This window comes from Dipodomys merriami, unplaced genomic scaffold, assembly GCF_024711535.1.
Source record: "Dipodomys merriami isolate MVZ:Mamm:240054 unplaced genomic scaffold, mDipMer1.0.p SCAF_25, whole genome shotgun sequence".
Classification (NCBI taxonomy): domain Eukaryota; kingdom Metazoa; phylum Chordata; class Mammalia; order Rodentia; family Heteromyidae; genus Dipodomys; species Dipodomys merriami.
Window position 1 is genome coordinate 20705569 of NW_027203937.1, and position 15684 is coordinate 20721252.

Sequence of the window (15684 nt, forward strand, 5' to 3'; positions counted from 1 at the left end):
TTACAAGATCATACAGGGTGAGAGTTCTCAGTATAGGGAAGGATTTCTTAAACAAAATACAAAGTTATACACTACAAGTCGGTGTGCTTTTCTATTAAAATTAAAGGTGCAGTTTAAAAACAGCAGTTAGGGCTGGGAATGTGGCTTAGTGGTAGAGTGCTTGCCTAGCATGAAGAAAGCCCTGGGTTTGATTCCTCAGTACCACATAAACAGAAAATACCTGAAGTGGTGCTGTGATTTAAGTAATAGAGTGCTAGCCTTGAGGAAAAGAAGCTCAGGGACAGTGCCCAGGCCTTGAGTTCAAGCCCCAGGGCTGGCAAAACAAAACAAAACTCCAGTTAATAAATGAAAAAACAGAGGCTGGGGGAGTGGCTGAAATGGTAGAGCACCTGCCTAGCAAGTGTGAGGCACTAAGTTCAAACTGAAAACCTCCCAAAAAAGAGGAGGAGGAGAACAAAGAGAAGGAAGAGAAAGAAGAGGATGAAGAGGCGGATGAGCAGGAGGAGGAAGAGAAGGAGCAAGATGGGAAGAGGGAGGAGGAGGAGGAAGGGAAAGGGGGAAAAACAAAGGTATTAGAACAAACTGAGACACTTTGTATGCTACTGCCTGGAGTGGGAGAGTCCGTCCAAGTTGGCAGTCTCCGAAAGAGGTAGGATGGGAGATGGAGAACAAGAATTACCACAGCTGGTAACTGAATTGCTTTAGAGCCAAGCTTGCAATTGGTGCTTAAGTGAATGCATTCTGCTGCCCACTACTAGAGCCAGAAGACATTGGAGATATTAACGAAAATGTGTTGTTGTTAATTGTGGTGGTTGGTCGATATCCTTTATCCATTGCTAAGAGATTTTTATATTGAATGGAAGTTCACTTTTGCCAATTGATTTTTTTTTTCTGCTTCTGTTCAAATGATCTCAGGATTTTTTTTTCACTTAGTTTGTTCATTTGAATTTCCAGTCTGAGGACACCATTGCATTACTAGGATAAATTTGCTTCCCTTCTTCTTTCCTCCCTTTGTCCCCTTTCCTCCCTACTCCCACTGTCCCTTCCTCCTTTAATCCACTCTTCCTTTTTCCTTTTCTTGAATGATTTAATTTTATCCTTATTTGGAGAGCTTCAGGATAGCAAGATAAAATCCCGTATACCTTTTATCCAGCTTTTAACTTTGCTACATCTATTTTACTATTTATATTCTTTCTTTTTTTTTTTTTTGTATTACATATGAACACATTTTCCTCTAACTCCTTTAAGACCAAATTCAAGGTATCAATTCACTTTATTTCTAAACCTGCCAGTGTGTTTTCTCAAAGAATATTATATTCCTTCCTTCCTTCCTTCCTTCCTTCCTTCCTTCCCTCCTTCCTTCCTTCCTTCCCTTTCTTTTTCTTTCTTTCTTTCTTTCTTTCTTTCTTTCTTTCTTTCTTTCTTTCTTTCTCTTTCTTTCTTTCTTTCCTTCTTTCCTTTCTTTCCTTTCTTTCCTTTCTTTCTTTCCTTTCTTTCCTTTCTTTCTTATCATTCATAGGGCCTGAACTTTGGGCCTAGGCACTTGTCTCTCAGCTCTTCACCTCAAGCAAGCACTCTACCACTTGAGCCACAGCATCCCTTCCTGTTTTCTGGTGTTTAATTGGAGATAAACCTGCCCAAGCTGGCTTTGAACCAAGATCCTCAGATCTCAGCCTCTTCAGTAACTAGGATTACAAGCATGAGCCACCAGTACCTGGCTACATTTTCTTTAACTATACATAATTGCTAAACAAATAAATATAAATGCCTCCATTCCTGTTACTGTCTTACTTCTAAAGTTCTCTTTGATACAGATTTTGTGTGTGTGTCAGTCCTAGGGCTTAAATTCATGGCTTTCTCATGAGTTTAGCTTAGCTTTTTCACTCATCATTGGTGCTCTACCACTTGAGCCACACCTCCATTCTAACATTTTTCTAGTTGATTAAAGATCAAATCTTGCAGACTTTTCTACTTAGGCGGCTTTGAACCTTGATCCTCTAGGTCTCAGCCTCCTGAATAGCTAGAATTATAGGTATAAATCACTGGTTCCTGGCTATGATCTTTTTTTTTTTCCAGTTCTGGGGCTTGACCTCAGGGCCTGGGCACTGTCCCTGAGCTTCTTTTCTTTTGTGCAAGGCTAGCACTCTAGTATTTAAGCCACTGTGCCACTTCTAGCCTTTTCTGTGTATGTGGTACTGAGGAATTGAACCCAGGACTTCATGCATGCTAGGCAAGCACTCTATCACTAAGCCACATTCCCAGCCCTGGATTTTTTTTCTAATATCCCCTTTATTTTCAAATTTTCTTTTTCTTTTTTTTTTTTTTTTTTGGGTCCGGTCATGGGGCCTGAACTCTGGGCCTGGGCGCTGTCCCTCAGCTCTTCAGCTCAAGGCTAGCACTCTACCACTTGAGCCACAGCGCCACTTCCGGCTTTTTTCTTATGTGGTGCTGAGGAATCGAACCCAGGGCCTCGAGCATGCAAGGCAAGTGCTCTACCACTGAGCCACCTTCCCAGCCCATCAAATTTTCTTTATTAATTTGGGCTTTTTTCTTTTTTTGGAATGTTACTCTCATAAACAGATGGAAATCATTTTATTTGGGAGTCTATCTTACAGTAGGTTTATGTCATAAGTTCGCTTTTTTTTTTTTCCTCTTGACTTGATGTTTTTGGTTTCCTGTGATTTCCAGTTAAATCTTTCTGTGTTTCTTGTCTTTCCTTAGATCGCTTACAACTTTATTGTTACTACTATCCTCCATTGACTTGGATACTAATACATTTTATTCTTCTTGTGGTTGTCCAGGTATCACCCAGTGTCTACTGGTCAGTCTTAGTTTTAGAATCATGATTTTGTTTCTTTGCAGACTTTCCTAGTTGAGTGGGTGGCTGCATGACTCAGGTCTGGGCAAAAAATAAGTATACATGGAAGAAACTGGAAAAATTCTTTAAAAGAGACAGATCCAACTAGAATGGTGTGTGTGTGTGTGTGTGTGTGTGTGTGTGTGTGTGTGTGTGTGTGTGTGTGTGTGTGTGTGTGTGTGTGTGTGTGTGTGTGTGTGTGTGTGTGTGTGTGTGTGTGTGTGTGTGTGTGTGTGTGTGTGTGTGTGTGTGTGTGTGTGTGTGTGCCTTTCCTGTCCTTTTACTTGTAGTGAAAGTTGAGGTGATGGAGAAGCCATCACCATGATTGGGGAAAGTCACACTGAGGTGGGAGGAGGAAAACAGGAGAAGCTTTCTTTTCTTTTCTTTTTTTTTTTTTTGTCTGTCGTGGGGCCTTAACTCTGGACCTGGGCACTGTCCCTTAGCTCTTCAGCTCAAGGCTAGTGCTCTACCACTTGAGCCACAGTGCCACTTCCGGCTTTGTTCTGTATATGTGGTGCTGAGGAATCAAACCCAGGGCCTCAGGCATGCAAGGCAAGCACTTTACCACTGAGCCACCTTCCCAGCCCTGAGCAGCTTTGTTTTAACCATTATTATTGGGCTTATGTATCATCTATAGATTTCTCTGTCTGTCTGTCTGTCTGTCTGTCTGTCTGTCTGTCTGTCTGTCTGTCTCTCTCTCTCTCTCTCTCTCTCTCTTTGTTGGTTGTGGGGCTTGAACTTTGGGCCTGGGCGCTATCCCTGAGCTCTTCAGCACAAGGCAAGCACTCGCACTCTACCACTTGAACCACAGCACTACTTCCTGTAATTTCTTTCATTGCATTAAGTAAATAAACTGATTTGCTTAAGCCACAGTTTTTCTAATATTCTGGTAGTTGCAGTTAAATGCATATTTAAGGTTTGTAATGTAGCTACTCTACTTGTATTTTTATTTTAAAATACTTAAAAACCTTACTATATGCATATTCTTAATTAAAATCCCAAAATAGTTATATCTGGTACTAAGGCTTAAACTCAGGACTTGATACTTACTAGGTTAGCACTCTACAATTTAAGCCATATCTTCAAATCTGATTTTTGCTGGTTGTTTTGGAAATAAAAAAAGTCATAGGCTTTTTTTTGTCCAGGCAGGCTTCAAACCCAAACCCTATACTCTGGATCTCAACCTCCTGAGTAGCAAGGATGACAGATGTAAGCAATTAGGCCTCAGTTCATATTTTATAGCTAACACTTACAAGTCCACTTCTTTTTTTTTTTTTTTTTGTCGGCCGTGGGGCTTGAACTCTGGGCCTGGGCACTGTCCCTCAGCTCTTCAGCTCAAGGCGAGTGCTCTACCACTTGAGCTACAGCGCCACTTCCGGTTTTCTGGTGGTTTATTGGAGATAGGAGTCTCATGGTCTTTCTTGCCCGGGCTGGCTTTGAACCGCGATCCTCAGATCTCAGCCTCCTGAGTAGCTAGGATTACAGGCGTGAGCCACCAGCGCCCGGCTCCACTTCTTTTTTTAAAGCAAACAATATTTTATTAGAATTACATATAATACATAATGATAAATATAAGAAACATATTAAGTATAGGATCTTAAAATACCTACATTCAATTTTTAAAACTCAGCATTATAATTTAGGTGATAGGAACATTATATATAGCCTATAAAGTAGTAGATTCAAACTATAAATTACAGGAATTTGGGGGCTGGGAAGGTGGCTTAATGGTACCTTGCTTGCATGAGGCCCTGGGTTCAATTCCTCAGCACCACATATGCAGAAAAAGCCGGAAGTGGCTCTGTGGCCCAAGGGGTAGAATGCTAGCCTTGAGCTGAAGAGCTGAGGAACTGCGCCCAGGCCCAGAGTTCAGGCCCCACCAAACAACAACAACAACAACAACAACAACAAAAACAGGAATATTTTTACAACCTATAATGGATTCAGATACCTCATCTCTAATTTTAGTTTTTCACAGAATCAGAATGATATACATCAATAGTACACTTGTCTAAATCTTCAATACATTAGTCTTTAAATGCTATTTAATTTTCCAAAAAAACCTAAATCATTAAAGTGCATCAGAATCCTCATTATCAACCAAAGCAAAACTTCTACCAACAATGAAATGTTTCAAATGTTTGAAAATAGATGTTTTCAAATTTATATATATTAAGAGGACATAGCTTTCCCTCCTGCTTGTCATTTGCTTCACTTGCTATAGCTCTTTTAAGATTTAATGTCCAAACCCTGGGAGATAAGCAGGTTTAAGGTAGAAGCTGCTACATATGCCCTAAGATACAAGGAGCATACCTAAGATTGATCCTCCAGTGGGGCAGTCTGAAACAAGAACTGGAATACTTTTGGTGTTTTTACAAGGAGCTGTTATCTAAACAAGTCTAAAAAAAAAAAAAAGCACTGTCTAGTTCAGGTTGCAATATGGAAGGTAATGTGTCACAGTTGTTTAGAACAAGTTTCTCCCTATCTTAACAGTTGACTCAGAGGTAACACTTTTCTCTTATAACAATGCTGTCATATAATAATTTTTCTTATCTAAATTTAAAAAAACTCTGGTGACCATCTATTTATCTTCTTTGTTGTTGCATTGTATTATGCATGATACCATTTATCCTACTATTTTTAATTATTACTTAACCTGATGATACACTCTTTAACTTTTCACCTACTTCATGAATTCTACAAGCTCCTCTGGGTTTTTCACTTCCTCCATAATCCAGTTTTCAATAACTTCCCCTTTTCTGCCTGTATTATAAACTTAATACACACTTACAATGCCTTACTTATTAGCCAATTCAGTGGTAATTGTTCTCCTCCCAATTGTAACAAAAACATCCTTCTAGGATGAAGGTTTGTAAAAGTGTCTTGACAAATCCTATGTCCAATCAGCATTTATTAAATAACAACTAGATTGTCTATGTTAAAAATGATATGACTGATTGCCTCATGCAGAGTCTAGAAAATCTTAGGTTGGAATGTGTAAGCCATACAATCTGTCCAAGTTATTTGGAGGATAGAAATGGTTTTCTTTTTCTTTTCTTTCTTTTTTTTTCTTTTTTTTCCTGTTGGTTGGGAGCTTGAACTATGGGCCTGAGTGCTGTCCCTCAGTTCTTCAGCTCAAGCACAGTGCTCACTTCTGGCTTTTTTGTTTATGTGGTGCTAAGGAATCAAACCCAGGGCCTCAAGCATGCAAGGCAAGCGCTCTACCACTGAGCCACCTTCCCAGCCCCCAGAAAGGATTTTCTTAAATCCAGAAAATTAGACTTGGTTCAGCTGTCCTCAGTGCTTCGAAAACAAGCTTTAACTACCACAAGAACAGGACAGTTCCTACCACCCCAGCATTCCTATATCTCTTAAGGTCCATTTAATTGCATTCTCCTTCCCAGACTTCCCTGGAATACACCCAGCAAATCCCCCTTCTCCCTAAAACAAAATTCATTTCCTTCTTTTCTCTGAAAAAAAAAGTTTCTTCACTTAATAATAAAAACCGTAACTAGTCTTTAGAGCCTTTGAAAAAAAAATAGTTATCCAGGCCTTTTCAACATAGCTAAATCAGAAGCAGAACTGGTTTCTTCTCTATCTCTTCTCAGAATGGTCAGCAGCCTAGAGCCACTAAGGCCCAATCTTTGCTTTTCAGTTGTCTTGCTGGTTTGGTTTGGCCTCATTGCTACAGCCCTAGCCACAGCCATCTCTGCACTAGGGCATCCTGGCATGATGAGGCACCACAAAAGCCATTAGGTAACCCAGAGCTTGATAAAACTTATCTGACTACCTCAAGGTTTTGTTGTTTGTTTTTGTTTTAAATAATCAACTTGAACAGAGCTATGAATGAGTGCCTCATTTCTATGCTATGAATGAATGCCTCATGTGAATTTGCATCCAGATTTTTTTTTTCAAACAAATGTTTAGTACATCTAGGTACTGGTGGGCTAATGCCTATAATCCTAGCTATTCCTAGGGGGCTGAGATCTGAGGATTGCAGTTTGAAGCCAGAGGGGGCAATAAAGTCTGTGAGACTCTCATCTTCAATTAACCTCCAAAAAGTCAGAAGTGTAGCTGTGGCTCAGGTGGTAGAGCACTAGCCTTGAGGAAAAAAAGCTCAAAAAGGGCCCAGGCCCTGAATTCAAGCCTAAGAACTGGCACACACACACACACAAAGAAGATATTTAGCACAGTTAGTATTGTTTAGTACTAATTTCCTTTCTCTCCTCTCAGTCTCTCTATAGGCTTCTGCTAATCTTACATTTACAAATCCTGGAATGTGAGTTCTGAGAGTTGTTACAAACATTCTTATTTTAAATCTAGCCATTTTAATGAACAGTATATTTCACAAGTTTCTTTGCCTACTAAAGCTTCTAGTAAATAAATTTGTCCTCTTGGATTCATTTTCCTTTGTTTGAAATGCACCATTCCTTTCCCCCCACCCTCAGGGAAAATATATGGGTGGTAAATTTTCTAAATCTTTGTGTATCTAAAATTGCCTTTGTTCATTCTCCAATTTCAATGATGCTGTAGGTTTAAAAAATCCCTCAAAACTCACAAGTTATTTCACCTATTGCTGATGTGTATAAAGAACTATAGTGAATATATTCTGTTTTATATATATATATATTATATATATAAAATACTGTTGTTGTTTGTGTGAAGTGTTACATCTTTTTATATTTACTATAGAGTTATCCTTTGCCAGTCACTTATGTTAAGCAATTTAAAAAAATGAAATTAAGGCATGGCAGAAGACCACCTTCATGGGACTTATGTAGCTGAGTGACACACAATTCTGGGTAATGGCAATGCACTGGACTCTGAGCTGTGAAGGGGGATGCTGTAGGGTTCAGGGCATTGTAGGGAGTATGGAAGAGGACTCTTCACCAAGTCTAAGGACACGTTTGGGTGTGTTGTGCCTTACTTAGGGCCCAACTAACTAAGATTTACATTTGTGGGTGACAGAAATACAACCCACAGAAGCCAGTCAGTTCTAAACCATGAGCTCTGTGGAACACTGCAAGGAACAGGAGAGCAGTAAATGGCCAAGAGTCCATCCGGGACAAGCATAGTTTCCTTGTGTCTTCTTGTGTTTGTCTGCTCAGGACAAGATCAGAGACTCAACAACTTCTGTCAGCCTTTATAGATTGAGAACCCTTCTAGGTCTGAGAAGAACCCCCAAGGAGGTCTCCTGGGCTTTTCCCCACACTTCACTTTCTTCAAAGAAAGTCTGTATCAGTGCCTGGAAACAGCTCCTAGGAGAAAATAAAGCAGCCTCACTCCGCCTTGTCCTAATTGTCAGAGTCCTCTTCCTGAAGTGACTGCTGAGCTTCACTCTTCCAGTCTCTCCTGCATCTGTTCTGTGCATTGTGATGCTCTCTGAACATGGACACAAATGGAGGTCTGGTCCATTAGCACAGGGAGTCATTTGAATATATATCCTCTGTTTTGCATCTTCTCTGGTCACTTACAATTATCGAGGGACAAATCTCTATCATAAAGGAGTTCTTATCCAGGCACTTCTGGCTCATGCCGGTAATCCTAACTACTCAGGAGGCTGAGATGTGAGCATCATGGTTCAATGCCTGGCTGGGTGGGAAAGTCCTTGAAACTCTTTTTTTTTTAAGTTTTTTTTTTTTTTATTGTGACAATACTGTACAGAGGGGTTACAGTTACATGAGCAAGGTAATGAGTACATTTCTTATCAAGCATTGTTGCCTCCTCCTTTGTTTTTCCCCTACCATCCCTTCCCTCCCACCTCCATAACTACACTCCCCCTCCCCAGGCCTAAATTGAAAAGTTCATTTTTCAACATAGTGTCTTGTACATCTCATTGTTACAATCCCCAATTAACCACCAAAAAGCCAGAAGTGGAGCCTCAAGTGGTAGGGTGCCAGCCTTGAGTGAAAAAGCTAAGACAATGCCCAGTCCCTGAGTTCAAGCCCCTTCCCCTCTTCCCCCCACCTCAGCACTGGCAAACACACATACACAAAAGGAGCTCTTCATGTGCATATCTATGTTTCAGACATCAGTACATGATAGTTTGCACAGGCCAGTGGGTGAGTAGTTTAGTCTCCATCCTCCTCTCTTTGATGAGTTTCCTCTTATACCCTGACAGATTCATGAGGACACATACCACATGCAGCATGGCCTGCAGGAGCGAGTGCAGAACTGCAACAGACCCAGGATAGACCATGGCTCAGTGCACCTTCACAAGGTCCTGCTCCAGCAGCTGCAGCAGAAGCTGAGTCAGACAGAGACCTGGCTGCTACAGTTGGGAAGCTTGCACCGCTTGGTCAACTACATGACTTGTCAGAGCCTGGTTTCAATCTTGGAAGATGAGATAACCTCTTTTGTGGCTAATATTATCCAAGTGAGGTGGTGGGTGAAGATGGGAAGGCAACCAAGGGTCATGTAGTGGGGAGGGGGGAATGGGTACACATGCTCCATATACCCTCTTCTGCTTCTTTTACAGGCCCCCAGGAAAAGCCCCTTCCTCTTATCACGGCTTGTCTTTAATGAATATAACAAGCTGTCTGCCATGCCCCCTATTGAAAATATAATCCGTAATCTCATTGATGGTGTGCAGTCTATCAAAACCTCTACCCTGCAGGTATTGTGGATTGAGCAGGGGGCTGGCTATTGGACTTCCTACTTCCTATTACCATTTGTGCAATGCGAAGTTCCCAGTCTGGTTAGAATTTCTTATAGTTTGTCCATTTCTGCCTCTTCTCTGTATCCTGGTATGAAGGAAGTACGGTCTGCAGCTCTGAAGCCCTCCAAGAATGTCCTGAGTAAAAAAGGTATTTAAAAAGACTCCGGCGGGGGTATGAAGGCTGGAGGGGGGGGGGCACATGTAGAGCATGGGAAGTAGACAGGTGTCCCAGCCCATGGAACTTGGTCCTTCAGTATGGAATAAAGCAGCTCTTGAAAGGTAGGGCAGTTGGACCTGGTGTGGTTTTGTTCACTATCCGATACTTGTAAGCTTACATACATATGTGTATGTAGTGAGGGTGTATATTTAAGAGTGAATTAAATTGCCCTTCCCCTACTTTGCCCAAAAGTCCATAAGGTTTTTCTCTAGTGAAATAGTTGCATTTTATTTACTGTTGAATTTGGTTGCTAAGTTAATTTATACTTGCTTGAGGAGTGTTTCTTCAACACTTGATTTATTTATTTAGTTAGTTAGTTATTTATTGTCTGTCATGGGGCTTGAACTCTGGGCCTGGGCGCTGTCCCTCAGCTCTTCAGCTCAAGGCTACCACTTGAGCCACAGCGCCACCTCCGGCTTTTTCTGCTTATGTAGTGCTGAGGAATCGAACTTAGGGCCTCATGCATGCAAGGCAAGCACTCTACCACTGAGCCACCTTCCCAGCCCTGACACTTGCTTTATTTTGTACAGCTGCTTTTCATTTCATATCGAGGAATTGATTGATAATGTTGACCTTTCAGTCCTGCACCTGTTCATCATCAGGGAAGCAATACATCTTCATATTTCCCTTAGTTAGAGTACTAATATAAGGAACAGACATGTTGAATTGAAGCCCTTTGTACAACTACTTAAGGATAATAAAAAAATAATGGAAAAATAGAATAGTAACGTGAGAGCTATAGGCGTGGTTCAGGGTGGAAAGCAATGTGGTAAAATGTTAACTTTTGAATCTAAGTAGATGGGTAATGCCATTCCTTACATTTTTTTTTCTACAAAATTTGAAGCAAATAAGATCTGCAAAATCAGATCTGCAAATTGGGATTACTGTACTGAAACAGAACCAAAGTTCTGAATCTCTATAAGGATTTTCCCTAAATTCTTTACAAGAATGAAGTTATTGGGACTGAGAATGTGGCTTAATGATAGAGTGTTTGCCTAGCATGCATGAAGCCCTGCGTTTGATTCCTCAACCACATAAAGAGCAAAAGCAGGAAGTGGCATTGTGGCTCAACTAGTAGAGTGCTAACCTTAGCAAAAGGAGCTTGGAGACAGTGTGCAGGCCCAGAGTTCAAGCCCCAGGACTGGCAAAAAAAATAAAAAAATAAAAAAATACAGAATGAAGTTTTTTTGAAGTTATATTTAATAAGAAATATGTAGCAGATAAACCCCTTTTAGTAATATTTAAGAAGCACACATCAAACTAAGAAATATTTATTGCATGAAGGCAAGATTTATACATCTTTTTAACCCAATTATAAAATTATTTCAAATCCCTATTTATATATGAAAAATAAAACTCCTTTACAGTAGAAACATACACTGATTATATTCTAGTCACTAAAAGAATACAGAATGTATTAATAACAAAATGTCAGGGTCATATATCCCCCATCTTTACTATGTGTACTCCAACGTATTTCACAGAACATCTTGGAGCAAAAAAAAAAGTAGAATATTAATATTACCATCCAATGTTTCTGTAGTCTTCTCTCAAAATTTTACTTAGTTCAAAACTGAGAAAAAAAAACTATCAGATCATCAATCACTTTTCTCATCTGTCAAATGTCAAGTTCAAAAACTACCAACCATGATATTCTTGTGTTAGTGTAAAATATGACAATTATTTGACTAAGATCATCTGAGTGTCTTTTTTATATTTGTGGCAAGCCAAATCCGGTACAGTGAAAAAAGACAAAGGATTGTCTCATTATACATTTTTTGAGACATAGTCTATGTAGTCCACGTGGATTTGAACTCTATAGACATCATCCTTCCTCAGCCTCCCAAACAGGCCTTCATATTATCTTTTATATCATGAAGGTTATGTAAAGCATTATTTTATATAATGGTGTATTTAATCTTTTTACATAATCTTTAGTGTGCATTTTAGTTGAGATGGTGTTGAAGTTAGCTTAGAGATACAAAACAAAGAATGAAAAAGATGTGACTATTCATTTTGTCTTCACCAGGAAACTTCACATTTCACTGGTGTCTTTCGAGAGAGATAGATTTGAATAGTATGACCAGGAAAAAGTCTTAAAAGAAACAGTGTGGGAGCAAGATGATTTTAGATAGGAGAAGAAACAGACTTTTTCTTCTTGGTGCTTTGTGAAACTTTAAAGAGATGAAGAGTTGACAATTTTAGCTCTGTGTGAACTATCAGAATCCCTCACTCAAGGAACTCTACAGTAAAGATCTATATTATTTAGAACTTTCAAAATTAGATTGATATTTTATTCAACTGTGGGCCTGGGCACTGTCCAGCCTTTTTGTGCTTAAGGCTAGAACTTTATCACTTGAGCCATAGTGTCACTTCCAGTTTTTGAGTGGTTAATTGGAGATAATATCCTCACAGACTTTCCTCCCTGAGCTGGCTTTGAACCATGATCCTCAGATCTCAGCCTCCTGAGTAGTCAGGATTACAGGTGTGAGCCCCTGGTGCCTGGCTGATATTTTAAAATACAGCTCGATATCAATTTATATGTAATGTGTGTGTGTGTGTGTGTGTGTGTGTGTGTGTGTGTGTGTGTGTGTGTGTGTTCCTAATTACTCTGAAATGATTGGTTTTCTATTTGAAGCAAACTTTATTTTGCTCTCATTCTAGGAATGAAGTTATTGGTGGTTTCTCCTTTATTTTATATGTTCCTTCCACAAAACTACATTAAAAATAGACTCGCTTTTGTTTGTATGTAGTCACACTGGGATTGACTTTGTATAGCTCCATGTAGGTCTTGGCACCTTGAGTCATTGTTCTTCAACCTTGTCACAGAACAAAGTTACTCAATTCAAAGGCAGTAAAGAAAGAGCAGCATCAGCCTTCACAGAAATTGGAATTAGAAAGTCAGGCAAAGTGACCCTGTCTCTCCAAGTATGACTAATTTTTTTAACTCTGTTTCTCCCTGTGTATCTTTCCAGTTCCTTGTATTCCTAATATCAGCTATCTCTATTTCCACTGAGTGTTCTGCTTCCAGATGACTACTATTTTCAAATGACTTGAGCTGTACAACACCAGTTCCACCCTTGACACTATATGATCTTTTAGTCAAGTTTTCCCATATGTATGACAGACTTAATTCAAATTGAGAAAATAGGCTCCATGCTGGTGAGTCACATACCCATAATCCTAGCTACTCAGGAAGTTGAGTAGTCGAGGCTCAAAGTATTTAAAGCCAGCCTGGGCAGACAAACCCAAGAAACGCTTCTTTCTGATTAAACAATAAAAACCTGGAAGCAGAGCTGTGGCTCAAGTGATAGAGTACCAGCCTTGAGTGAAAAAGCCAAGAAGAGTCTGAGACCCTGAGTTCAAGTGTGCGCGCGCGCGCACGCGCACACACACACACACACACACACACACAGACACACACAAATGAAAAAAATAAGGACTATCATATTGTAGACAATCATGTAGCCACAAACTTACCACAAGGGAATGTGTCATGCAAACTAATTGGTAAAAGTACCTCTTCTTAGAAGGATGTGTGTAATGGAGTTGTTTGTAATCTTCAACTATGCTTATCTTGGTTATTAATATGTGAGACTGAATGTGTGAGTTGGTTTGGGACTACATAATCCTAACATAATCCAAGGAGAATTATTGGTTCTCCCAAGAAAGGTATATTTCCAGCTTGGCTCAGTTACAGTGGCCTAAACCATAAAACCAAAACGTCTTGAGGTAAGTGCTTCCAGGATTTAATGGCTCAAAAGTGCTGTTAAGTATGATTATGTGGCAAAATATTAAATGCTATGAACTAGCGTCTTTATATCTTTTCCACACACCTTCCTGCATTTATTGACAGGTCAGGGCAGAACATCTTTGAAGGGAGAGTGTGCTGGAGAGGCTGCAAACATTTGTTATTGACATTTAAAAAAATCTTCAGGCTTATTATTGTTTTTTGTTGTTGTTGTTGTTGTTTTGTCAGTTGTGGGGCTTGAATTCAGGGCCTGGGCACTGTCCTTGAGCCTTTCTGTGCTCAAGGCTAGTGCTCTAGCCCTTGAAACACAGTATCACTTCTGACTTTTTCTGTTTATGTGGTGCTGAGGAATCAAACCCAGGGCTTCATGCATGCTAGGTAAGCACTCTACCACTGATCCACATTCCCAGTCCTCTTTAGGCTTATTGTTTATAGTTCTAAAACAATGTGCAACTCTAAGCTTTCCCTTCTTTTTCCCCCTCTCTTCCTCCTCTTCTTCCTCCTTTTTTTTTTAGAGAGAGAGGGTATATATTATTATATACCAGGTTGCTTCAAACTCACACTCCTCCTGTCTCACCTATCTGAGTGCTGAGATTACAGGCATGTATCATCATACTCCACCGTCTTCCCCAATCCCCTTTGTCTTTTTTTTTTTTTTAATGGTGCCTGTCCTGGGGCTTGAACTCAAGCCTTTTCACTCAAGGCTGGCACTGTACCATTTGAACCACAGAGCTTCACTTCTGTTGTTTGGGTGGTTAATTGGAAATAAGACTCAAGGACTTTTCTGCTTGGGATGGCTTTGAGTCACAATTCTCAGATCTCAGCCTTCTGATTAGTTAGGATTTATAGGTGCAAGCCACTGGTGTCTGGCTTTAACTTCCTTTGCTTAAGCAAAACTAGAGAGAAAGTGGGCAACAAGTCACCAGGGTAATTCTCTATGCCAGAGTCTCAGTTTTCACAAGAAAAAAAAGAATCTTATCCAGAAATATCCCTAGCAGATTCACTTTTATATCTTCTAGTCAAAATCTAGAGAATGTTACTACTTCTAGTTACTTAAAAAAAAAAAAAAAAAACAAGAAATCAAATGGCTGACATCCTCAGCTTTTCTAAGGGGTAGGCTTTGCCACCAAACAGGAAGGAAGAGGAAGTCTTCAGAGAGGCTTTCCCTACCTGGCAAGCATTTTCTACACTGTTGCATCACACTCTATGCTTACTCTTTCCCCTGTCACTCAATCTTAGTTCTGCAATTAGTCATGAGTGAAGCTCAGTAGCACTCCTTACATTGACATCTCTTCAGTAATTTTGTTTTCTCTGAAGCTCATTCTCAGTATATTCTTTAGGAGAGCTTTCAGAAACAAAATTCAAGTTCTTCTCTGTTGATAACAGTTTATATCTTTTTGGAGTTAGTGTTGCAAGGTGTGAAAGTATTGTTGTATGCCTTTTTTTCCCCTTACTTATCTGAAATACATTACTTCACTGTCTTTACTACTGTGAATTGTGTGTTGACAATCTAATTTTTCCCTTAAATGCAATTTCTCTTTTTTTAATTTATTTTTTTGTCAGTTGTGGGCTTGAACCTCGTGTCTGGGAATTATCCCTAATTGTTTTGCTCAAGGCTAGCATTCTACCACTTTGAGCCACAGTACCACTTCCAGTCTTCTGGTAGTGAATTGGAGATAAGAGACTCAAGGACTTTGCTGCCTGGGCTGGCTTTGAACTGTAATCCGCAGATCTCAGTCTTCTGAGTAGTTAGGATTATAGGCATGAGCCACCAGTACCTGGCTTCAATTCCTCTCTCTCTTTTGCCTATTTTTTTTTTCTTTTTCATGATATGTAGCAATCTGAGTAGAATGTGCTTTGGCATGAAATATTATGGGGGAGGAGTCTCATATTTTCTCTCTTAATATAGTTTTAAATCTTTTAAAATATATTTTTTGTTTTTATTTGAATCACATAAATCTTTCACCTTTTAAGTCTTTGTTTCAGGACAGTTTGCTTTGTGATTTTCAAGACAGCTTTAATGAGATATATTCTTCATCTCAGAAGTCAGCCACAGAGAGCATACACTCCAGCACTTTAATATGTTCTCAGAGCCATTCAATCATCATCACCAATTTAGAACATTTTCATCATTCCCCAACAACTCTATAGCCACTAGTAGTCATTTCCTCTTTCTCTCTTCTTTGTTGTTCATGTAGTTA

The 15684-nt window shown here is 39.7% G+C and overlaps 1 protein-coding gene across 3 annotated transcripts in view; it reads left to right on the top strand.

Moving 5' to 3' along the window:
* Window positions 1-15684, top strand: part of Dnhd1 (dynein heavy chain domain 1) — a 73618-nt gene that overhangs the window by 10052 nt on the left and 47882 nt on the right. For all 3 annotated transcript variants that reach the window (XM_070035204.1, XM_070035202.1, XM_070035203.1), the window contains exons 8-10: window positions 8979-9233; window positions 9336-9473; window positions 9612-9663. In XM_070035204.1, coding sequence (XP_069891305.1) covers window positions 8979-9233; window positions 9336-9473; window positions 9612-9663 — 445 coding nt within the window. The remainder of the gene's footprint in view (window positions 1-8978; window positions 9234-9335; window positions 9474-9611; window positions 9664-15684) is intronic.